This window comes from Caloenas nicobarica, chromosome 25 (assembly GCF_036013445.1).
Source record: "Caloenas nicobarica isolate bCalNic1 chromosome 25, bCalNic1.hap1, whole genome shotgun sequence".
In the NCBI taxonomy this organism is placed as follows: domain Eukaryota; kingdom Metazoa; phylum Chordata; class Aves; order Columbiformes; family Columbidae; genus Caloenas; species Caloenas nicobarica.
The window spans coordinates 5249864-5274027 of NC_088269.1; the positions used below are offsets into that span (position 1 = coordinate 5249864).

General features: G+C 55.2%; 4 protein-coding genes and 1 non-coding gene across 6 annotated transcripts; 3 read left to right on the plus strand and 2 right to left on the minus strand.

Moving 5' to 3' along the window:
- The first annotated feature begins 1200 nt into the window (after nt 1–1200).
- On the plus strand, nt 1201–7878 carry SLC18A1 (solute carrier family 18 member A1). Its single transcript, XM_065651483.1, has 15 exons — nt 1201–1324; nt 1555–1915; nt 2539–2597; nt 2839–2922; nt 3161–3253; nt 3371–3460; nt 4369–4412; nt 4577–4637; nt 4758–4853; nt 6469–6547; nt 6655–6706; nt 6882–6945; nt 7029–7148; nt 7346–7479; nt 7765–7878. The coding sequence occupies exons 1-15, from the start codon at nt 1201–1203 to the stop codon at nt 7876–7878; spliced, it is 1575 nt and encodes a 524-aa protein (XP_065507555.1).
- A 2300-nt stretch (nt 7879–10178) lies between these two features.
- Nucleotides 10179–13059, plus strand: MAK16 (MAK16 homolog). Its single transcript, XM_065651484.1, has 10 exons — nt 10179–10246; nt 10587–10636; nt 10813–10922; nt 11044–11108; nt 11241–11392; nt 11572–11626; nt 11717–11791; nt 11956–12066; nt 12286–12342; nt 12429–13059. Exons 1-10 carry the CDS (start codon nt 10232–10234, stop codon nt 12615–12617), a joined length of 879 nt encoding a protein of 292 aa, XP_065507556.1. The 5' UTR covers nt 10179–10231; the 3' UTR covers nt 12618–13059.
- Nucleotides 13030–16710, minus strand: TTI2 (TELO2 interacting protein 2). Its single transcript, XM_065651482.1, has 7 exons — nt 15885–16710; nt 15428–15614; nt 14808–14900; nt 14302–14486; nt 14070–14213; nt 13421–13583; nt 13030–13168 (listed from the first exon to the last, which is right to left on the minus strand). The coding sequence occupies exons 1-7, from the start codon at nt 16532–16534 to the stop codon at nt 13088–13090; spliced, it is 1503 nt and encodes a 500-aa protein (XP_065507554.1). The 5' UTR covers nt 16535–16710; the 3' UTR covers nt 13030–13087.
- A 263-nt stretch (nt 16711–16973) lies between these two features.
- On the plus strand, nt 16974–17069 carry LOC135998686 (small nucleolar RNA U13). The gene has a single exon (XR_010607618.1). It is a non-coding gene; the product is annotated as a small nucleolar RNA U13 (small nucleolar RNA).
- Nucleotides 17070–17403: 334 nt separating this feature from the next.
- RNF122 (ring finger protein 122) lies at nt 17404–23889 on the minus strand. Of its 2 annotated transcripts, none has more exons than XM_065651709.1 (6): nt 23829–23889; nt 19522–19678; nt 18622–18667; nt 18386–18427; nt 17971–18053; nt 17404–17888 (listed from the first exon to the last, which is right to left on the minus strand). In XM_065651709.1, the coding sequence occupies exons 1-6, from the start codon at nt 23887–23889 to the stop codon at nt 17774–17776; spliced, it is 504 nt and encodes a 167-aa protein (XP_065507781.1). In that variant the 3' UTR covers nt 17404–17773. The 2 variants fall into 2 exon arrangements, with proteins under 2 accessions (XP_065507781.1, XP_065507782.1); XM_065651710.1 differs by having other exon boundaries at nt 17971–18050; nt 23829–23881.
- Between the last annotated feature and the right edge of the window lie 275 nt (nt 23890–24164).

The window sequence follows — 24164 nt, forward strand, 5'->3', positions numbered from 1 at the left end:
AATCTACATGTCTTTATTGTCTATGCTTCCTAATTTTTGCATATCTATATATCTGTGTCTATCTTCTTTTGCATTAATTCTATTATTTGGTCTTCGCTACTACTTGGGGGCGCAGTGAGAAACCATCCCTGTTTCCCCACTAAGTGACCTGCGTGGCACTCATATTCAATGATGGGGGTTTGGACAGTTTGCCTTTTTTTCGTTGTTGTTAGAAATTGATAAATAGCATTGGCTGGGATTTCAGGAAACCACAGGAGTATTAGAAAGAGCGGCAGTTCAGACTCGGTTCCATCCATTTTGCCACTTGCCCTCTGAAGTGCCTATGAGCTATAAGAAAGTAAATGGCTAATTGTTTGGTTGGTTTAGTGCAAACTTCTGACCGATATTTTCAGTGCAAATGAGCAAGCAATATTCTCACAGTCCCTCTGAAGCCCTGATCTTAATCACGTATAGTGGGCTTTAAGTCCTGTATCTCACCGTGACATTTCAATTAGGTCAAATGAAAAGACATGTAAGGTAAATGAATTTCCTTTGAGACCTAATTTAATCTCCAAAGAACAAACATGGAATAAAACATGTAGAGATTACTGCAGATAAACTACTGGCTTGATCTGTGCTTTGAGTCTTTCAAAGAAGACTTAAATGATGCCTTGGAGCAGGTACAAGATGTCTCAGGAGAATGGAAATGGATTAGAGCACTCCGTCTGCAATTTTAAATACAGGCTGGATAAACCCACGGTCTCACAGCAAATGATAGGAGGAGAGGAACCGGCCTCAGGAGAGGCTGAGGTTGGATCTTGGGAACAATTTCTTCCCCAAAGGGCTGTGGGGCGTTGGAACAGGCTGCCCAGGGCAGTGCTGGAGTCACCATCCCTGGAGGGGCTGGACAGACGGAGATGAGGTTCTCAGGGACATGGGGTAGTGCCAGGGGTGGGGGAATGGTTGGACTCGATCTTGAGGGGCTTTTCCAACCAAAAAACCCAAACCAAACCAAAACCACCCAAGCTGGTGGTCCCAGCTCCTAGAGAAGAGCACCCAGCTCTTGGAGGACACAACCACGAAGTGACCTCAGGAGCTGCTTTCTCCAGGGAGAAGCTGTGGGAGGCTGTAACCAGGAGTGGTTTCTTTAAAGGCTCCAGGAGACCTTCAGCCCTGAAGATCGGGACCCAGCAGGACCCAGCTGAGCTCCAGGTCCTCGCCATGTCCCCGGGTGCCCATCGCACACCCTGGCAGCGGCTGGCGGCGGGACGGGCGTCGCGGAGGCTGGTGCTGGTGGTGGTGTTCGTAGCGCTGCTGCTGGACAACATGCTGCTGACAGTCGTGGGTACGGTGTGCGGCTCTCATCGGCTTTTTCGGGTGCCACCTCGGGGTTTCAGCTCCTCGGTTGGTCTCCGGTCGATGCTGGCAGGATCCACACACAGGGAGAGCCGTGGGGAGGGAGCCGGGAGCTTCCAGGACACCAGCATCTGGCCAGCACCACTCAGTTCAGCTGTGGGCTGAGCCAGAAAATGGAGTAAAATCACTAATTAATCCCTTCCCTGCCTTTTCTTCCAGTACCGATCATCCCCACCTTCCTTTATACAACAGAATACGAAGGAGCCAACAGCTCCGTTGTCCCAGCCTGGACTGAGCCGGCTCCTCCAGCCTTGAAGGTTCCTCCTTTCTCCTCCGTGTTCTCCTCTTTTGACACCACCACGCTGCCCATCTCGGGCTCCATCAGCCCCACGGAGCTGGAACACGGGACAGGGAGCAGCCGCCCGCTGCAGCCCCCCGCCAGGAGCCCCCCCCAGCCCAGCGGCTGCCCGGAGGGCCAGGAGTTCCTCGCCAACGAAAACGTCCGCGTGGGGCTGTTGTTCGCCTCCAAGGCTCTGGTACAGCTGCTGGTCAACCCGGCCGTGGGTGTCCTGACCAACAGGTGGGTCAGAGAGCCGGGCTTGTCCTGGGGTGCAGCTCTGCAGGGCCAGGCAGCTCCTGCTGCTAATGAAATACAGGCAGCCGAGCAGCAAAGGTCTGTGCTGCACACGTGCAGCCCCTGCGGTCACAGAATCACAGCAACCGGGGGGGTAAAATAGCAAGGGGGAGGATATATGCATCAAAAGAAGCATAAATTCTACCTTTTCTAAAAGCCTGTAAGTTTACAGTACAACATACGCCTCACTAATGCTCTCCTCAGGCGCAGACAGATGCTGTTTAATATCAATAACTATCAAATAAACAAAGACAGACTTCCACCTTGCTATGGATATGTCGTTGAGATTTTCTGCCCCGAGGTTGTCTTTGTCTCTGGCAGACGGGTGAGGGGACCTGGACTTCTCTCTGCCCGCTCAGGGTGGGCAGATGAGTTGCTAAAACAACAGTCGTGCCCCTGGGTGAGCTTTACAGGATCATCTGGGGGCACCGAGACACCGGGTGCTTCCCCGGGCTGCACTCACGGGCACATCCCATGTCCAGGAGATGCTCACCAGCCCGCAGGGACACCAGCTCTGCAGCTGGGTGAGGAATCCTCCCTGAGACGGTGCCTCTTGCTTCCCATTCCAGGATAGGATACCACATCCCCATGTTCATCGGGTTCATCATCATGTTCATCTCCACAGTCAGTGAGTATCGTCCTTCGCTCTGGGGAAAACACTTTGGCGTTGCCTGCACCACCGTCCCTGTGCAGGAGAGGGGAGCGAGAGCAGAGCAACCGGTCTCAGAAATCGGTGACAAGAAAGGACGAGCGGCACCCAGCACCCTCCAGCACCCAAACTGGTGCAAGCAGAGCCGCTGTGACCTCCTGCGGGGTTTTGACACCGAGTCTGCACTTCTGCCTGATGCCGTCTCTCTCCTTCCCCGCAGTGTTTGCGTTCGCCGGCTCCTACACCTTGCTGTTCATCGCCCGAGCCCTCCAAGGCGTCGGCTCCTCCTTCTCATCTGTCGCAGGTAAATATTTTAGCTGCATCTCAGGCTCTGCATCAGCTGCCCTTGTCTGGGCTCAGTTATGAATAACCAGCCACAGGGATGCACCGAGTGCCTTCCTCGGTGCCGAACTCCTCCTCCTCGCTGCACCAGCAAGGTGGGTGCAGCTGGTGCACCCCGGTGAGCAGATAAACCCCCCAAAGCAGATAAACCCCAACCCGTGGTCCCAGCCACCCCACACCTCTGCTTTTCCTGCCCCCAGGCTTGGGCATGCTGGCCAGTGTCTACACCGACGACCTGGAGAGGGGCAACGCCATGGGGATCGCGCTTGGAGGCTTGGCCTTGGGTGTGCTGAGTAAGGAATCCTTCTTCCAGCGGGGTTTGCATCCACAGCATCTCCAGAGCTCCGCTGGCCGTCACCTCCTGGGTGGGGTGACACGGCCACAGGGTGACACGGCCCTTTCCCTTGCAGTCGGGGCTCCCTTTGGGAGCGTGATGTACGAATTCGTGGGGAAATCATCTCCTTTCCTGGTCCTGGCATTCCTGGCTCTCTTGGACGGAGGTGAGAAGCCAAATGGTTTAATCTAACCATCCCTCCCCAAAAAAAAAGTCACGGGAAAAGATTTAAATGTAGACGTAGATGTAGAATCTCCCAGGCCTTGTGTGATGGAAAAGGCAGATTAATACAACACGGGTAATATCATCAGCGTTGGTTATTCCGTTATTGCTAAATCATACGTTTCCTACCACCAGCTGACTGACAGCAACGCAGTAAGAATTAGTCCCTCATTACTTAATAAACCCCTTGATTGATTTAATGGCTTGAATAGCACATTCAGTAAAGCTCTTTGAACTGTGAATTCTGTGTAAAAGGCATACTTATCTGCTGCCTCTTCACTGTGCCACAAAGGAATTAGGCTTTGCCAGCATAAATGGTGCTCCTGTTCTTCTGCCGTGGCTGTGTTGCCGCTGCAGGCCACAAGAGGAAGGTCCAGATAGCAGAAATGTGCGTTTTTACTGGGAAGTATTAAGCTAATTAAATTATAGTCACAGTTACCATCTTTGCCCAGATGTACTGCGAGACATCTTTAATGAAGCACAAAAGAGCTTTTGGAAAATGAAACACAGGTCCCATGCACGTGAAACTTTCTTTTTTAATCCTATTCTTTTCCACATCTCATTCCCGTCATGCTCCAGCTGGCAGCCTGATGGGGAGCGTTTGTTATTCGGTTGACAAAACCTTTCTAACACAGTCCCCTTCAGGGAGTTTTGCTGCTCCCTCCCACAGGAGCGGCGCTGGGACCCCCCTGTCCCTCCACCCGCTTGAACCATGTCCCCAAATGCAGTCACAGCGTCCCCAGGGGGCTCTGCCCATGGAAGGGGTCGAGCTGAAGGAAAAGCCAGAGGGAAATGCAGCTTGAAGTGATGCCGCCCGCAGAAATAAGCTAAAATTCAGTGTTTACTTCCCAGCTTTGCAGCTCTGCATTCTGCAGCCCTCCAGGATCTCCCCCGAGGTGAGTACGGGTGTGTTTGTACAGATGTGCATGCACAGATGTGTGCAGATGTGAGCCGGTGTGACTGAAGCAGGAGCTCCGCGCAGCCGAGGGCTGAGCTGGGGACGGGTGCGAGTGCACAGGGGGATCTCAGCCGATGTTTCCCCCCCTTTGCCATCCCACAGAGCACCAGAGGGACATCGCTGGTCACCCTCCTGCGAGACCCCTTCATCCTGGTGGCTGCAGGTACGGGCGGGCGGCAGCACACACCTCCGCCTCCTGATACTGACGTTCACTCGCCCCTGCTTGAAACAGCAGCAGAAAGTGGCTAAACTGGAGCATTTCTCCTTTCCTCTCTCCCAACAGGAGCCCTCTGCTTCTCCAACATGGGGGTGGCCATGCTGGAGCCCACCTTGCCCATCTGGATGATGCGAACCATGTGCTCCCCGAAATGGCAGCTCGGTAGGTGTCGTGCTTTGCGTCCTTCGCTCCCAAACGCTCGATACAGTTCAGCTAGAACTGGCCCTGCTTTGGCACCGCAATGTGGATTGAATAATCTCTTGTATCGCTCTAAAAAAGAAGAAAACATATATCCTCACCCGCACAGAGTGAGTGATCCCAGGCTGCGTGTTGCTCCAATTTCAGCTGGCAATGTCCTCAGTGGCAGCCAGACAATGTGCTTCTCTCTATTATTGGAAAAATTGTATAGAATCAGGCTCCCCATAAGAGCAATAACGGAGGAAGAAAGGCTGTTTCGCGCACGGGAAGCCTGTCGAATCCCATCTTCTGCAGGGCAGATAATGGGCTCGTGCCGGGCTGGAATCCTGGCAGCCAGATGGGTTTTGCAGAGGCAGCTCTGAGTAAAACGAGCCCATTTAGAGAGTCCCAGGCAGGACGGGATGGTACGTGCCAATTACCAGCTGCCTAGAAAATGTGAGCTGGAGATAACATTGTGTTCGCTACGAAAATAAAAACTAATTGTTATAAAACCCAACTGGCTGAGGAATGACCCGGGGGGTGCCGCAGGCTGCACTTAGATCCCAAATTGAATTGCAGGCTGGGAGCAGGAGGGCTGAGAGCTCCTAATCCAGTTACTCTCCCCGGTAAGAGCCTATGATGCTTCTCACGAGATGGAGAAGGATGGGCGAGGGGAAAGCAGCGTCCCAAGGCTGCTGGCAGTGGGGAGAAGGGACGGCCACCAATGTCACAGGCTGAGAAACGCCCTCAGGGCTGCTCCCGGCACCGCTGAACCTTTGAGGTGACTTAGCAGGACCCGGAGGTCAGTTGACATCAAAGAAAACCCCAAAATTATTCACCAGGTTTTCAGGTGCCTGAGATTTGAGAGCAGTTTGGGTTTAGACACAGTTCAACCTGCCAGCCAGCCGTCTCACAAACTCAAAGGGCTTCTTTATGCTTCGCTTTGCTCGCTCCCGTAGCTCTGGAAAAAAAAAGCCCAGAGGAGCTTGGACTAAACCTGCAGGATTAACAGTGTTCTGTAGCTGTTACAGAGAGGAGAGAAAATTAAACAAAAATCAGTGTGTTTCAATAAGGAAGTCGTCTTAGTGAAATGGAGCTGATGGGTTTTATTTATAGTTGGTGGGAGAGTATATTAAAAATAAACAACTGGTAGATCAGCAAACAGTGCAAATATTTAATTTGGACTACATAATGATCCCTAAGCTTTTTACTTAAGCAGTTATTTTATTCCTCTTTCTTTATTATGTGAAAAGCAGATGGCAAGGGGAGAAAAGTGGAAGAGGAAGAAACTATGACAGGAGAGCAGGATGAGTTTGTTAAAGCAGTGGGGACAAAAAAGTTCCGCATTGAGCTTCTGATTGTCTCCCAGAGCTTGCGGGTGAATCACTGCACCTCTCTATGCCTCAGTTTCCCCCCTCCAAAAGCAAACACAATTTCTGTGCCTCCCTGCGTCTTCAGAGAGGGACCCCCACCCTTCTACAGGGCATGGACAGGCCTGGCTCATGATATTCTCCAAACGGGAGGCAGTTAGCGATCATTTTTGCAGACCCCCTGTATTTTCTTAGGGATGACACGGGCTTTTTTCTGCTCTCTCCCTCAGGGATGGCGTTCCTCCCGGCCAGCATATCCTACCTCATCGGCACCAATCTCTTCGGGCTTCTGGCCACCCGAATGGGCCGGTAAGTGGAAGGCAGAGATTTCAGGCCACCCCAGCCCTGTGCTTTCCACATGAATCACACCTGGGGCTGAGAACATCCACCCTCTCCTACCCGTGGGCTCCTTGCAGGTGGCTGTGCTCCCTCATCGGCATGGCCGTGGTGGGAATCAGTCTCCTGTGTGTAAGTAGCACGAGACAATTTTGAGACCTTTCTGTACAAGTCAGGACCGAGACGGGGTTATGTGCCCAGCGGTCAGAGCGTCAGTGGTTGGACAGGTCTATCGGTTTCACAGGTTGATGTGAAGGTCACAAAGTTTCTCTGGCCTCACACACAACCCGTCTCTCTCCTCTCAAAGGTACCTCTGGCCACAAATATTTACGGGCTGATTGTCCCCAACGCCGGGCTGGGCTTTGCCATAGGTAAGGACTCGGTGTCCGGGCTGTGCGACCCGGCTCCCGCGCAGCCCCGCGATGAGCCAGCGCGTCCCTCTGGCTTTGGGCAGGGATGGTGGACTCCTCCATGATGCCCACCATGGGTCACCTCGTGGACCTGCGCCACACCTCCGTCTACGGCAACGTCTACGCCATCGCTGACGTCGCCTTCTGCATGGGCTTCGCCATCGGTACGAGGAACTTACTCACGGGGTGACGTACTCAGTGTGTATCTCGGTTCACTGCTCCCTCTCCTCCACCCACCGTCCGCTGCAAGCAGCCAGCACCGAGTCTGCAACCCGCTCGCCGTGGATTTACAGACCCCCGCAAACCGGGACGGCACCGTTTGCTCTGTCATCTCAGCTTTTTTTAACCTTTAAATCATCAGGTCCGGCCACAGGCGGTGCGATCGTACGAGCTGTTGGGTTCCCCTGGCTGATGATCATCATCGGCGTTATCAATATTGCTTACGCTCCTCTCTGCTGGTACCTGCGCAACCCCCCTGCTAAGGAGGAGAAGATGGTGAGTTGAAATATACTTTATCCCCTTAAAGTATTGGGGATTGAGAATCCAGAGACTGAGGGGGAGATTAGAACAAATTTTCCAGGGATTACGTGTTCCCTTTTGGGCTCTACTCTGCCCTCAAAAAAGGGACAAAAAACTCAGACAATGAACCCAGAAAAGTCTGGAGCTACGGCAAAAGTTGTTGGCTGCTTTGGCGTTCTGTAAAAGCAGTAATGCTCCTGTTAACTATGCAGATTAATCACCATTTTTACTGATGCGTGATTTCCTCTCTCCTTTCCCCAGGCCATCCTAGGCCAGGACTGCCCCGTGCAAACCCAAAGCTACATCGCTCAGAAAACCCTTCGTCATTTCCCACTCACAGACGACAGTGATGTGGAAGCAGAAAATGTGGAATAGTGAGCGCGAGGACACGTGTCCTGGTTTGAAGCTTCATTATGTTGACAGAATGTGGATGTTTTAGTGTCCAAAAACCCCAGGATTTCGGGTTCTACCTAACCTCGCGGTGCCAACAGAGCCCCCTCCGTCTGTGCCAACGCCAGCCCCTCGATAACGAGGCCACTGTCCTGCCAACGTGTTCCACGCTCCCCTAAAGACAGTTCAAATAAATGTTCTTTGCTGTCTCAATACAGCTTCATGTTTTGTGATGTTTATCTGCTACTTACAGCTGCTTGTGTGTCCATTCCAACATCCATTAAATTAATTTCTTTGAAGAAATTCAGGCAGAAATAAGGCTGAAAGCAGTTTTAGACTCTTAGACACAGACTCGGCCAACAAAGCTGGTCAGATCCCTTGTGACGACCAGCAAATAACAGCGATTTCAGAAATCCCTGTGCCTCACCAAGCCGGGGGAAGCGGCTGCCTTGGTGATCCTGACCCACTGCAGTGGGAGGTACAATAAAGTGATTTAATTGCCCTTTTGCAATTTCCTGGTCACGCATTCAGAGCGAGAGCAGCCGCACTGTTAACAATAATTATTGAGCATCACAGCCTGCAGAAGTGCGGTAGAGTTAAGTAAAAGAGAGTGAAGTAATGGAAGTATCAAATTAACTATGGAAGTATTGGTGAAAATTCCTGTGATCTCATTTTTTCCACTGAAACCTCAAACTTAACAACTTCTCCGGTTCCACTGTTGGCAGTTTATAAGATAAACTCGTTTCTGTCTTGACTGAGCAGCCAGAAAGCCCAGATGATTCACCGCTCTGGAGTCGCATGATGCAGATGCACTTGCCAGCGGGGAAATAGGAGGATAATCACAGTTCATCAAGATTCGGTACCTTATGACTCATTACCGAAGGTCATAAATGGCTGTTGTCAGACAACCCCACACCTACTGCGGGCCCATCGCCCCGCGCTCCACACGCATAAGGTGAAATTATATTTCTTAGGCTGGCTGGAAGTGACTAATGCTAAGCCCGTTCTCAAAAACCTGGTTATTTTTATCCCCCACCTGTTTCCCCGCTTTGCCAAGAATAAAAGGGAAAATGTCTTTGCTTTCTGTGATGGAAGGAAAAGCAGCGAGCTGTTCTCTTTGGGGATTTATTCTCAACCCCACAGCGCACCTCCCTGTTTAGTTCCAACCCCGCAGCGTGCCCAGGGGCTGGTTGCTCAGAAACCCACCCCTGCGAGCACCAGACCAGGGGGTCGCACCAGCCAACCCCCCCAGCACCTCAGCCAGCATCACTTCGCTGCTCACACCTCCCAACCTGGCAGCTCCCTCCAGCACCGGCACCTCAGGCTTATTAATTAATAAGTTACCTGCGGCGCCAGTGATGCTGACGGAGTTTCTCTGCTCTGAGTGAAGAATTAGGTTGCAATTTTTGCACCAAACGACCCCATGTTTCTACCCACCCTGCTGAATAAAACACAGATTATTTGAGCGCATTAACGGCGATATTAACAGGTCTGCAGCTTGGGGGCACACAGGAGACAAGGGGGCTCTTGGCAGCAGTGGAGAAAACAGTTTTACCCCCTTGGGGAAAGAACCTGCAGAGAAACGTTTCTCTCACAGCTTCTGTGGCTTGAAATTAAACATCGTGGGTCTGCATGTTAATTAACGGGGTTAATACCGGGATTAATAGCCCTCTGTCTCCATCACTGCTGCTACCTCCCATCGTCACAAGCACAGGGGAGAAGGACGGAGCGGGATGGAGAAGTTCGGAGAAGTTCGGAGAAGAAGATCGGAGAAGTTCGGAGAAGAAGATCGGAGAAGTTCGGAGAAGAAGATCGGAGAAGTTCGGAGGAGTTCGGAGAAGAGGATCGGGCAAGTTCGGAGAAGATCGGAGAAAACGTTCGGAGAAGTTCGGAGAAGTTCGGAAACGTTCGGAGAAGTTCGGAGAAGTTCGAGAAGAAGATCGGAGAGGATCGGAGAAGTTCGGAAAAAAGTTCGGAAAAGTTCGGAGAAGCGGATCGGAGAAGTTCGGAGACGTTCGGAGAAGAGGATCGGAGAGGATCGGAGAAGATCGGAGCCCCTCAGCCGCCCCCGCTGCCCCACGCCAAGGACACGCTTCGCCCAGCGCCGGGACGGGGCCACCCGGGGACAGCGCACCCGACACGGCTCCCTCAGCGGCGCGCACCGGCAACGAGCTACGACACCCTCCGGGATTAACGTTCCACACGTTTATTCACCCACGCAGAGCCGCCCCGGCCGCCGCCATGACACCCCGACCGCGCCCCTTGCCTTCCGGTGCCGCCGCTCTCGCGAGAGCGCGCCGGGCCCCGCCCCTTCCGGCGATGGCCGCGCGGCAGCACGATGCACTCGGACGACGTGAGTCGGTTCCGCCCGTTGATTCGGTTCCGCCCATTGATTCGGTTCCGCCCATTGATTCGGTTCCGTCCCCCCCGCCCCGTGCCCGCTCCGCCGTTGGGCCGGTTGCGTCCGGCCGGGGCGCGTCCCCCAACACGTGGCGGGGAGTCCCCGTGTCCCCAACCCTGGGAGGGGGGACACAGACCCGGGGGTGTAAGCGGGGCTGTGACAGCAGCCGGGATGTCCCCGCGTGCGGAGAGGGGACCCCAGGCTTTGTGGGGGTGTCCCCTCCATAGAGCCTCACCAGGGGCTGCGGGAGGTGGGGTGGCAGCGTGTGTCACCCCCTCTTTGTCACCCGCAGGTGATCTGGGACACGCTGGGGAACAGGCAGTTCTGCTCCTACAAGATAACGTGAGTTTTTTGGGGGGCTGAGCGCTCCCGGGTTGGGGGTGCAGGGCACTTCAGCAGTGACAGGCACGGGAGGGACAAATGTGGGTGTCCCTGGTCCCTGTGTCACCACGGCCACATGTGAGGGGCACAGTGGGGTGTCTCCCCCATTGCTGCTTTATCTCACCTCTCCTTTCCAGGACAAAAACCCAGAATTTCTGCCGCAATGAGTACAACCTGACGGGGCTGTGCAACCGCTCCTCCTGCCCGCTGGCCAACAGCCAGTATGCGACCGTCAGGGAGGAGAAAGGTGAGATGTCCCCTGTATGGGGAGGGGACAAAGACCCCCTGCCCGAGGGCACCCCGAGCATCCCCCGCTGTCACAGACACGCTCAGCCCCTCTCCCGGGATCACGTTCCCCTTTGCTTTAGGTCGGTGTTACCTGTACATGAAGACGATAGAGCGGGCGGCTTTTCCCCGTCGACTCTGGGAGCGGGTGAGTTAATGAGATCGCTAACGAAGTGCACTCTGATGTAATGCGCGGGGAGCGCCGGGACTGCCCCCAAGCACAGATGTGTCCCCACTTCATCACTGCTCCGTAGTTCAACTCTTTTCCCTCTAAATCCAGGTCTTGCTAAGCAAGAACTATGAGAAGGCACTGGAGGAGATTGACGAGAACCTCATCTACTGGCCGCGGTTCCTCCGGCACAAGTGCAAGCAGCGCTTCACCAAGATCACACAGTACCTCATCCGCATCCGCAAGCTGACGCTCAAGCGACAGTAAGTGATGCGACGCTGGTTTAGGCAGAGCTTGTAAATGAACCTGGCTGAAATGGACCAAACCGCAGTGTAGTCTGCGTGTATAAACGCACTTAAACTAACCTAAGTGCTGCTTGTTGCCCTGAAACTTGCTCATCTGCTACATGAGAGGCTGACGGATTCACTGTTGTTCTCTGCAGGAGGAAGCTCGTTCCTTTACGCAGAAAGATTGAAAGGCGAGAGAAGAGAAGAGAGGTAACATCAGCCTTTTGTTAATCTCCCCTCTATTCCCTCTGTTCCGCGTGTCTTTCAAAGAACTGACACGGCCCCTCTCTGCTCCATCAGGAGAAAGCCCTGATTGCCGCTCAGCTGGATAACGCCATCGAGAAGGAACTACTGGAAAGACTGAAACAGGACACGGTAAGGATCGCTGCTGGAAAAGTGCTTCCCCAAAACGCAGAACCCCTCGTTTTCTGTGCTTCAGAATTAGGGAAGGGGCTGAGCCACAAGTTCAGCCTGGTTTGGTAGCACCTCGGCTGCCTTCCTCCTGTGACTGACAGAAAAATCCACATTTTCCTTTTCAGTACGGAGACATTTACAACTTCCCCATCCACGCCTTTGACAAAGCTCTGCAGCAGCAAGAGGCAGAAAGCGAGAGCGAGTCCGACGCAGAGAAGGAAGAAGATGATGAGGAGGTAATGCTTTCAGCCATGGCACCACAGTTAATCCCTCCCTGACTGGGTGCGGGGCACTGTAGTGTGAATGGTGGGGTGAGAAGATGAAATTCGGAGAGGTGACCTCAGAAAAGTGTGTATGTACAAGCGGTGGCTTTGATGGCTCTTCCACTGCGAGTCGTGATGCCGTGTTGTGCTCAGCGTGCATGTACTGACTGCTGCTGGCTTTATTTCTTACAGGACGTGGATAAAAGAGAGTTTGTGGAAGCAGAGGACAGTGACCTCAGCGACTTTGAGGTAGGTGAAACACCAGATTTAAACTGTCGGCCTGAAAGAGGAGGTTTAGTTCTACAGCTTGCTTTGATGTCATTCTTGCCTCTCAGGACATGGATAAGTTGGAGACAAGTAGCGAAGAGGAGCAGGAAGAAGAGGAAGAAGTAGAGAAGAAAGCCTCTCGCTCCAAAGCGAAGGGGAAAACTCCCCTGAAAGGACCAGCCAGAAGAAAACGCCCCTACATCGAAATAGAATATGAGAAAGAAACAGAGCCAGCCACCAAAACAAAAGCAGCCTGACTCCTTCCTGAACTCACATTTTGTGCTGAGTGACGGGACTCCAGACTTGTCACGAGAAGCTCCTTCCAGCTTCCACCACTCTGCACAGGACCCTCAGTAACTACGCCATTTCCCATACTTTAGACTAATAATTTTCCTTAAGAAAAGAAGGGTTTCTGTCCTGACCCCAGGCAACTGCAGCAGGTTTGCACAAGTCCTGAATGAAGCACAGTTTGAAGGGAGACGACTCCTGACCTCTAAAACCAGACCAGGCTCAGCTCGGGCTGTGTGGGGAGGAACCCGGACTGGGGGCACTGCTGCTGGTTCCGAAGCTGGAGGAGCCCACCTGTGGCCAGGGGAACACACAACTCTGTCGTGTTTGGGGGAGTTACGGGGCTAAAAGGGGTGGGATGAGAAAGACAGTAACTTTAAATAAATAAAAAAATATTTTACTGTACAAAAAGCAAGGTGAGCATTGGATCAGCCAGGCCTCACGCATTCTCTCGCACTTGTCTGAGGCATACCCGGACGCGGTTCTCCTCGCAGCTGCTGTACACACCTTCCAGCAGGACCTGAAACAAAGGCATCAATATCCACCTCAGGTTCGTGGTGCTACCAACCCACCCCAGCTGTCTGGCAGAAGAGAATAATACAAACCATATGTATATATACACATATATATGTTGATATTTATCTAGTCACCTATCAAGTCAAGCAGTGATGCTGGGGTGGTGGAAACTGATGCTTTCTAAACCCTTTTGGCCTGAGGAAGCCCATGGGCTCTGGGATGCCCCATGTTGCCCGTTCTAAGGGTCCCAACTCACCTTCACCTGCCCTTCGGAGCAGCGATCCAGCAGGATGAGGCACTGGGTGGCTCCCTGGAGCAAAGCAGCTTTCACCGGCTCTGGCGTGGAACCTCGGTCAGTGTGTACGTCCCACATCATCCTCAGCAGGGCTTTGAGGAGCACAGGGAGCCTGCACGGCATTCTGCAGAGGGAAACAGCAACACAAACCCTCTAGAGCCGGGGGAAAGCACAGCCTCGCTCAGCAGCTCCCAGGTACTTCAGGCAGGACTGCTGTTTGCGTGGAGCAGGATTGCAGCTGCTTTAAGACAAGCAACTGATGAGGCTGAAGAAGCCGCCGCATTCCTTGTGCCCGTCAGAGGGAGGGCACGGGCCCCGAACGCCTCATTCCTGGGAAACGCGGGGCTTACTCCACAGCTCTGCCACGCAGAGAGCAGAGATTTTGCTTTTAGCCATGTTGATTCTTCTAGAACAGGCAGAAGACAGATCAAAATGAGGACCCAGCTTAATTTTGGGGGCAGGTTTTTCAGCAAAGCAGTAATGCCAGTGATTCCTCCCTGTGACAGGTTCTCCCTTAAGATTTCAGGGCCTTTTTCTCAAGCAACAGTAACTCTGGCTCTCAGCATTCAGCAAATGCATTCTATAGCGTCTTTCACCCCCGGAGTGGTACCTGGGCCAAGCGTGCTCTATGGTGCACTGCAGCGTCTCCAGTATTCCCAGTCGCGCTTCTTCCTCAGGCCCATCACAGACTTCCAGATACCCCAGGATAACGCGCTCCAGCCTCTTCAGGTGCCGCGCGATCAGGATCCCAAGCCTGCCAAGGTGTAGAGACACACGCTGAGCAGGGAGATCCAGACCAAGAGCACAGCGGATCCCCGCGGGGCTGCGATCACCACTCTCACCTCCGCACAAAGGCCGGCAGGGCCTTGGCGTACACCCGCCGCAGCGCCAGGCGATGCTCGGCCTCCATGTGCGTCAGAACCAGCTGCAGCACCTCGTCGCAGGCGGTCGTGGGCCTGGGCAGCTTCTGCTGCCGCCGTGCTCTCTCCAGGATGGGCAGCAGGTCCAGCAGGCACAGCAGCACGGTCTGGTTCGGTGTGAGACGGGAAATCTGGGCAATCCTGCTGGTGTTCTCTCCAAAACACCAGTGAGCTCCAACCCTGCTGACCGCCCACAGCTTTTACTACCCGTTACCAGCCCTCTTCAGCCAGGCTGCCACCTGGGAAGGGCAGGAGGCAAGAGATCTTCCCTCCACTTTTGAGATTTTACCAAATTACTTTGTCTCTTGGCCACAGGCAGCAGATACTAACAGCCTGACTGGATTGTCTGTGAGGAAAAAGGTTCTGCCTCTGCCGCTGCCTCGTGGGGCTGGTAAGTAATATCGTGAGCAAGATTAAAACCATCCTACCTGGATGAGAGGGGCCTCTCGTGAATAGAGGTGGTTGTACAGGGCGTGATACACGACCTGAGCCCTGTTGAACTGGCACAGATCAGCAGCTGGCTACAGCAACAGAGAACAGAACATTATTCCTGGGCATCGCATTCAACACCCACCTGACTTAATAAAAGACAACAGCCTTCGGAAACCCAGGTCTTATTAAAGAAAGAAAAATCCAAACCACACCAACCCTCGCACATACTCCACATTAGGAATTTTGCTGACAAGACGGTGGGAGCAGGTGCTACAATAACTGCAGGTTAAAGCCCGCCACGCACAGGAGCAGCCGCTATCCCTCCCCTCGCCAGCTGCGTTTTTGCAGTTCCACAGGCATTACTTTAATATCCTGCTCTGCAAACTGTCGTCAGGCTGATACGTGAATCAGCTGAGTTCTAAAGGTGGCAAAGCAGTTCTCTGCTTCGTGTTAACAGCTGGAAGAGCTACGCACACCAACACACTCAGGGCCAGGGTGGAGGATGAAGCAGAATCGCCAGGTTAACAGCAGAACCAGGCTTACAAGTCGGGAATCCCAACAGGTTTGTTCCTTCAAATACTGCCCAGAAGGGGATCCAATTCCTCAGATCCCTTACCACGTTGAGAATGATATGATGCAGGCAGCGCACACCCAGGATCTTATTCTCCTCCCGGTAGTCATCTGAGATGAGCAGCGAGGGTGGGAGGACACGCTCCAGGTAACGGCCCAGCCAGGGCCGGGTGACGTGAGGCAGTGTCCAAGAGAACACAAACTTTGTGGCAGGGTTACACTTCCACGTGTCTCTGGAAACACAAACAGAAGCTCAGCAAAGGCTGGAGTTAATGAATGCTGATTTCCTACACATCAGGGCCTCTCAGCCAACACTAAGCTCTGATTAATTGCCCCCCTGCTTCCATTATGGGGTATCTGTGAAGCTCTTGGCCACATATTTATCACCTAGTGTCGTGTAATGTCTGAGCTCACACAGTTTCCCAAAAGTTTTCAGTATTTCCTAAACAGACACAAGCCCAACACGCCTCCCTCTCCACCACTTCATTCCACTTCCTACTCACTTGGTCAACTCCTGTTTCAGGATCCCCATCACAGCTGCAAACCTCCCCTCCTCATCTTCATCCTTCCCCCGCAGGAATTCAGCCACCGACCCGCAGTCTGCAGCCCGAACCAGCGACGCCAGCAGCTCCTGCGCCACCGACTGAGACCTCGCGTTTGTCCAGGGCCTCTCCACAACGTGTGTCGCGGCGAAGATGTAGATGGGCCCCATCACGCGGCCAAGGATTGGACCCACCACGGGGACGCCCAGACACTCCTGTGCCTTGGCCTCTTCCAGCTTCGCAAGGAGACGCAGAAACACCGAGCCAACATCTGCCGCTCTCTCGGCCGCTGTGGCGTACGCGCTGTCCTCTCCGGGGAGATCCGCAGCGTCTTGCTCCTGCTTTGGGGGTGCGGCGTGGCCGCTCAGCGCAGCCACCAGCTCGCCCAGTGCAGCCACCAGTTTGCCCAGCGCCGCGGGGCTCCGGCTCCCAAACAGCCAGTGCCCATCCGCAGCCTCAATGAGGACACCCAGGTCTCTGAGCACGCCGGCCCCGCCGGGCCCCTGGGAGAGGAGCAGCCCGAGCTGCAGCAGCACCTGCTCGGCCGGGGGCGGCTGCTCATCCCCCGGCCCCTCCAGCCTCAGGGCCCGCACCAGCCCGCTGAGCTCCATGGCCCGGCCCCCGCCGCTCTAAAACCCTTTTAAACGCCCCAACACACGCAGCTTTAAACACCCGGCCCGCAGGGAGCGGCGCTCTGCAGGAAACAACCCCCCGAGCGGCCCCAAAACTCCTCAGAGCTGAGGGCGGCCATCATCCCCAGCAGGCGCCGCAAACCGCGCCGCTGTCGCAAATCACGTGCTTGCCGTAAAGGCGGCCGTGGGGGCGTGGAGATATGGGAATAAATTAGCATGTGTAATTAAACAGCGGTAGGCGGGGAAAAGCGAGCCGTGCGGCCCGGGGAGCGGCGGGGGGAGGATGTAAGCGCGGGAGTGGTTGGTGCGGAGGGGTCTGCACCGGCGGGCGCAGGAGAATCGTTGGGAGGGTGTCCCTCGCCCTGACCTCGAGGTGAGGGGCGCGGAGATGCCATCAGGAGAGGCGGCGGTTGCTACGATCCTTCCGGTTCATAGCGCATGATGAATGGGAGCGGCACGCGGCTGCGTGACGTGTGCGCCCTGCGTTACGACGTGGCACACTTCCGTTCTGAGCGCCGGGGGGTCCTTGGCGTCACTGCTGACGTCACTCACCTTTGTGTTCCCAGAAAATAAGTTAAAAACCGCTGGGTCTGGGCGCCCTGCGGGTGGGTCCGGCCCGCGGTCCAGCGGTATCGGGGGCGGATCAAGCACCGGACGGGCAGTTTTGGGTCCATTTCGGGCACTTTGAGCATTTTTCTGCACTGACACGTGTACGCGGCCCATCGTGTGCCCCCCCGGGGCCTGTGGGGGGTCCCGGCCTCCTCCCGGCTCCCCACATCCGCCCCAGAAACGCTGCCACCCGCTGTGAGCACTCACAGCTCAGACAGGCTGAGAAATTGTCCGTTTAATCGTTGTTTTACAGAAAACCGTGTGTGTGTGTCCCCACGGTGGGGCTGAGAGTCCAGGGGGGATAATGTACAAAAATACTCTGTGCAGCAAAGGGGGAGGAGGGATGGGGGGACACGCAGCCCCCGCCTGCGCTGTGTCCAGCTGTCCCCAGGCTCCCGTGGGGTCCCCACGGAGTGACGTAAAAAACCCAAACAAACCCCCCAAAAACAAAGCAACGATCCGTGAGTTAAAAATCCCAAGTCGTAGATCCCGAATCCTTCGAGACAAAGCGTCTGATCCCCCGGGATGTGGGGCCGGGCGACACGGTGTGTGGGCAGCCCCGGAGCCGCGGTCCCGCCGTGGTCCCCGTGGGCTCTGGCGGCCGGGAGCTCACACCAGCTCGTCCAGGAGGGTCCCGATGCCCGCGCGGGGCTGCGCCGGCCCCGCCATGGGCTTGTTGCACATGGGGCAGACGCAGCGAACCTCCAGCCACTTCACCAGGCACCTGCGGGGCGGAAAAACAGGGGGATGCGCATCCCCGCTGGGGAAATTCCCCCTCCCCGGCCCCTCTGCCCGGCCGTACTCACTTTCTGTGGAAGGCGTGCTGGCACGGCAGCACCCCCAGCTCCTCCTTCACCTTAAAATCTTCCAGGCAGACAGCACAGGTCTGCTGTGGGAGGAGAGACGGGCGTGAGGGCGGGTGTGAACACCCAGCGCGATGCCCACGTGTGGCCCCGCTCCCACCAGAAATGCGGCGGCTGGGGAAATCCCACCGCTCTGGTGCCTCTTCCCAGGTATTTCCAGCTGGGAGTTCAGCCCAGTTCCCAAACCACCCTCGGGGAGGAGGTTTCTCTCCCCATTCCCAGCCATGTGGTGCTGGCACGTCCCCATCCCGGCCTCACTTTGCCTGTGAGCCACCTGCGACCCCACGGAGCAGAGGGGACGTGTCCCAGAGCATCGTCCCCATCAGCCCCATCTCCATCCCAAGCCGGTACCACTCACCCCGTGCACATTCAGCCTCCGGGCATCGCCTTTCAGAACCACCTGAGGGAGAAATGGAGGCGAAGGATTAACATGGGAGGGATTTTGCCACGAGCTGAACCCAGCTGGGCAGGGGCAGGTCACATCACTTTGAACACACCCTGCTGGGACAAGCAGCATCGGTCCCCACTGTGTCCCCACCCGCCTGCGGCCCCGAATTGCTGCAGTTACGTGCGGGAAACAACCCTTGACTTTACCTCCTTGTACCCGAACCTCTCGCTCTGAGCCTGGTGCCGCAGTTTGCTGGAGAGGGGGAGAAAAAGGCACCGTCAGTTTTACAGCATCCTCAAGGGTCAGGTCTGGACAGGGCAGCCAAGAATATTTGGGAGGCACCTGAAAGCAGGGGAACGCGCCCTTCCCGACCAGGATTTGGAGACAAGCGGCTCTGAGGCTGCGTTTGTGCCCCGGGCAGAGCAGAGCCGGCAGGAATGGGGGAGCGGTAACAGCCGGCAGCCCCGATTGTTTGCCTTAGGAAGTCATTCGTGGTGCAGGAAACGCTGTTATTTCCAGCACTCGCCCGCCGGCAGCTCCCAGCCCCACTGTGACCTTGGCCGGGGCGAGGGTGCCGGGGAAAACCGCCTGGCAAAGACACCCAGCAAGACACAGGGAGAGGGGACCGCGGGCAGCCTTCATTTGTCCTCCAGCCGAGACACCGAGATGAGCATCTGCAGCCCCAAAAACGGCTGAGAGACACACGGAGATGCGGCATCCCGCAGGGACAGACCGAGCCACCCGGGCCCTGAAGAAACACCCGCTGCTGCCTCGGCTTTGGGGTTAAAAATAGTTGTCCCTGCACAGGGAGTGTAAATGTAAAGACACATCCTCTCCCGGGCAGCACTGCTCCTTCCCTGCCCAACACAATGCGGCCCCCCGCCCGCTCCCCTGCAGAACAGGAGCCCCTTCCTGCGTTTCCTGCCCTGCTGCTGCCGCGGGGACCGTGGGGACCATGGGGACCGCGAGCGCGCTGGCCCCAGCGTGGCGGGGGAAAAATCCTCCTGGCGAGCAGCTCCCGCATCATGGGACAAAATAAGGGGGTGCTGGGGAGGGCAGGGGGTGCCCCAGGGATGCCGCCCCGCCGCCACAGCCCCCCGGCTCACCTGATGAAGTAGCAGCAGAAGATGAGGCTGAGCACAAAGACGAAGATACCGGTGCCAAAAATGACCATGTAGATGTTCAGTGGCAGATCCTGGAACGTGATGGGAGGCATCGTGCAGGGTTTACTGGTATAAATCAGTCCCAGACTGCAGGAGCATCCTTCGGGGGGGAAAAGTCAGTGTTTAGGGTGGAAGGAGGGGACAAAGAAGTGAAGAAGATGTTCATTGAGAGCAGGGAGAGCCTGGGCTGACTCCGTCCCCTCCGGAGTTTGCAAAGTGGGCAGGAACCAAAGCCAAGACACGGGCTGGTGGCCCGTGAGCTGGAGATGTCCCCGGGAAGAGCAGCAGCCCCTCCGAGCAGCACGGAGAGCAGATGCTGCTGCATTCCCACAGTCACGAAACCCTTCGCCAGCAGCGCAAACGTACCCCAGGCAGAATCCAGGCGTCTGGGAGAAAAGGAGGCCCCGTGCTTTCATCTCCAGAGAAACACATGGAGGCTGGAAGGGGATTTAGGGAAGGACAGAGCGAAAAAAGAGCTTGAAAAACAAGAACAGTTGGTGACTGTCATTGCTCCCTGGGAGCCAGAAATGGCAAGTGGCTGGTTCGTCCTCGGCGCTGGGAGACGCGCTGGGGCTGTGCGGGAGCACGTTCAGCACCACAATGACCAAATCCCCTTTCCCAGCAAAACCGTGGGTGCCAGGACACGTCAGCCTGGGCCACCGCGTCCCACTGCGAGGGCGACACCGCGGGGGGAACGCGGAGAGGGGGTCATATAGAGACGGTGACAGTGCGGCCGCCCCAAGAGGGTCCCCACTAACCAAGGGGACAGGCAAGGAAATCCCAGCCCCGCTGCAGCTGCCTCTGCTGGGAGCTGATGCAAAGGCAGGCTCTGGCATTAAATAAGCGCCGCTTTTTATGTCTTGAAATCGTGCTGACCCCACAAGAGCTGGAGCTTTGATTTCTCATCAGATCTCGCTCAGACGGGACTTTAAAGGAGAGCAGCCCCCGAGCCCCATCTGTGCTCCACGGAGCATCGCCCCCCTCCCCATCCCTCAGTCTCATCAAAAAGCTCCTATGGAAACACTTCTGGCTTTAATTACAGCCCACTGAAATCCTCCGCCTGTTTCTCATGAGAGGATGAAATCTGCGGGCAGCAAAACTGCACCAGCACGAGGTCCCAGGTTGGGTCTGTCCTGTTTCGTCCCCGCTGCGGTGGGGACAGAAGGAGCAGCGGGGGCTGCAGAGGGACCCGGGACATCTGCGGACCAAGGGGAGCCCGAGCAGGATGGGCAGGCAGCAGCCCTGGGGTTTGGACTAGATGATCTTTCGAGGTCCCTTCCAATCCCTAACATTCTGTGATTCTGTGAGATCCTGCTCGGAGACACCCCATTCCCAGTTTTTCCCAGTCTCACCACGGTACTGGGGCCGTGAGCTGTGCCCACGGGGAAAGCACAGACCGGTTTTGGTGTAATAAACCCGCATTTGCAACGTGCTGGGTGCAGGAGGCCGAGCAAGTCTTGCAAACTGGAAAAAGCGACGATACGTTGTCAGGGAGCTCAGAGCTCTCCCAAGTTTAAACCGCGGTTTGTTGCTGTGCAGATGGAACGGGCACCAGACAGGAGTCTGGACTGTAGGAAATGGGGTTTTCCTGCTCCAGAGGGCAGAGCTGCTGCCCGTCTTTGCCTCCTGGAATCAGCAGAGACAATTCAGCAGCCACTTCTGCAGAGCGAGAAAGGGAGGATTTGTTTGTCAGGTCCTGCTCTCCCAGCCTTCTGCTCTTGAGACCACCAGGTGCAGGAAAAGACAATAGGAAAGGTTATTTTTTTTTTCCACTTCCGTGCTGGAAAGGATTGATAAATGCTAAAAAAAAAAAAAAAAAGTCTATCAGCTCTTAAAAAAACCACTGAGCAACAAAGTGAGGTAATGCTGGTGGGACACAGGCTGCAGAGCAGCTGTTGATGGATGGAGGAGCCTCATCTGAGGCCAAACAGAGAGTCCTGAGTTGTGGAACAATAATGGGTCACAAATGAAACAATAACGTTTCCTACAAGTATTTCAAATGGAGAACTATTCCAAGAATCTGCTGAAAAGCACCAGCCGTTCCCTTCCCTGCCAGGAGAGCTGCTGCGCCCCATCCCATGGCAGAAATCCTATTCCCCAGCCCCACAAGCTGCTCACTGAGCACCGCTCCACGTTAGGCACCCAAATTCCTCGTGTGTACAAGCCACACGGGTGCCGAGAGAGACCAGAAACAGGCAAAAAACAGGGGTGGAACAAGAGATGCTGTGACTCCAGCCCTATAGTGAAGGAAGCAGAGAGGAGCCGGTCTGACGTGTCCCTGCCAGCCGCACGCAGCTGGCACGGCTAATTTTAGCCTCACCAGCTCAGCAAGGCTCATTCGTGTGAAACAGGCTGTCAAGAATTCATGGGCTCCAGGCTGCGGTGCCGAAATGAAGACCTGGCGGGCACCAAACCCAAACAACCCATTTCACCAGGTAAAGTCTGGCGGTTTTGCACCCGAAACCAGAATCCCTGAAGGCAAAGTGGTAGAACAATTATTTAGTGGAAAAATGAGAAAAGAGGTGTCACTAGACATCCGTGAAAGTACCTACAGAGACACACTGACTTTCCAGACCCTCCTCTCTACAAGAAGGATGCTCAGAAAGGCGGTTCATCTTGCCAGCAAAATGTTTTTTTCCATGCAAGCTGCAAACCCTCCCCTTTGTAAGCCCATCCTGCGCAGGCACATGGATTTTGCTGAGCAGAGCTTCTCCCTCACCCCAATTCTTGTTCAATAAAACAAATGGAAAACTCAGCAGGTCATTAAATAAAACCATTCTTTCTACTCCCACACAAAAGCTGTGGGCTTTGCATCAGAAAATTGAATGCAGCCTCTATATAATTTTTGCTGTGATGCTGGAACAGGCTTCCTGCAAAAGTTGCCCTTAAGCCAAGCCATTCTCCGTGGGGGATAAGCAGGTCCCCTCCAAATAAAGTCACCTGGCTCGTGCCTGGGGACTGCAAAGTCCCCCGAACCACAGCTGAGCAACAGGAGGAAAAATTGTCATGTAAAAGAGGAGCTGAAATGCCCAGGCAGCACGGCATATACTGTCTGTTACGATATTTTGAATACACTTATTTAGGTTGAAAATGTGATTTCTTTAGTTGATCTCAGACTTATTCACACCAATGGCCCCAATTCTGCAAAGGTCCTTAACGGCGCACGGATAAGCAATTTTGCTGGACTCCGCTGATGTAAATATCTGCCAGCTCAGGGCTTAAAGCCAAAATGTACAAGTCAGAAGCCCACGGCTGGTCTCTTGCACCCATGTCCTGCCCTTTGAACACGGGGGGGCTCTGTTCCTGGTGTTTCTCAATGCCCGTGCATTCACAAGCTGGCGAAAGCTGTGGCTGCTCAGAGCCTCAAAAAGTGAAGTCTCTCTTATTCAGGATGTTTCTTCAACACAAACATGTTTGCATTTTCTGCTGTGGAGCATTTACTTGCATTCTGTTTAACAGAAGCCCATGCAAACGCCACATGTCCAGGGGTGTTTGCAGGACCAGGGGCTTCTCATCCCCCAAGCTGCACTAGAACACACAAACTATGTGTTACAGGAGAGGAAGCCACTGCTTGCATTATATTTAGCTTCAAAGGCTGTAACCCTTTCATAAATCAAAATAACCCAGCCTTTGTTGCTCAGGCCAGGCTTTGATGGTGGAATTCCCAGCGCAGCTTCTCAACTACTTAATCATAAAAATAAACCACTTCTCATTTAAACCAAAACCCCCCTCACATGTGCAAACTCAGCTCCACGTTCCTGACGATTTCTTACAGCGAACACGAGAGCGAGGAGCCAGGGCCTCGTCTGGGGGCCGTTAAAAATAAGTTTATTCCACTTCTGCGGACACATGAAAGATATGAAAGAGGGCGGGGTTGTTTTTTTGTTTTTGTTTTTGTTTTTTCATTGCAGCCAGCAGACGAAGCGAAAGCATGGCGAACCCGTTTAGTAATTGGCTTTATTCCTGGGAGCTGAGCGGGACTGGCTGCTCTGGGAGACAAACTCCTTCCCCGCTCATCCCTGCGCAGCCCCGGGGCGGCGGGACCGGGACTCGCGGGGACCCCAGAGCGGGGCTGGGACGGGAGGAGGCGGACGGACGGACGGGACGAGCAGGGACCGGCAGCGGAGGGGCTGGGGGCGGCGGGGGGCTGCCCGCTCCCCCCAAACTCACACCCTCTCCCCGGGAAGGAGGGAGGGGAGCGGCTCCCCATGGCCCCCCCACCCCAGCCCCCCCAGTCCCCCCGCTCTCACCGTGGCACCACTGGAACGGGGGCATCCGGCAGCCGCTCCGCCGTGCGCCGTGCGGGGCCATGGCCGGGAGGGGCCGGGCCGGGAGCGGCCCCCCCGCAAACCCCGCCCCGAACCCCCCGAACCGCCCCCGGAGCCGCCCCAGCGCCGAGCGGCCGGGGGGAGCCGGGGGCTCCGCGGCAGCCCGGCTGGAGCGCCCGCGATGCGCCTCTCTGCCTGCACCCCTAAAACACGCAGGGACAAGGGGCTCTGCTCAAACGCGGCCCCATCGTCTGGCAGAAGTCACCGAATCACAGAAGGGTTTGGGTTGAAGGGACGTTCCCAGCCCCCCAGTCCCCC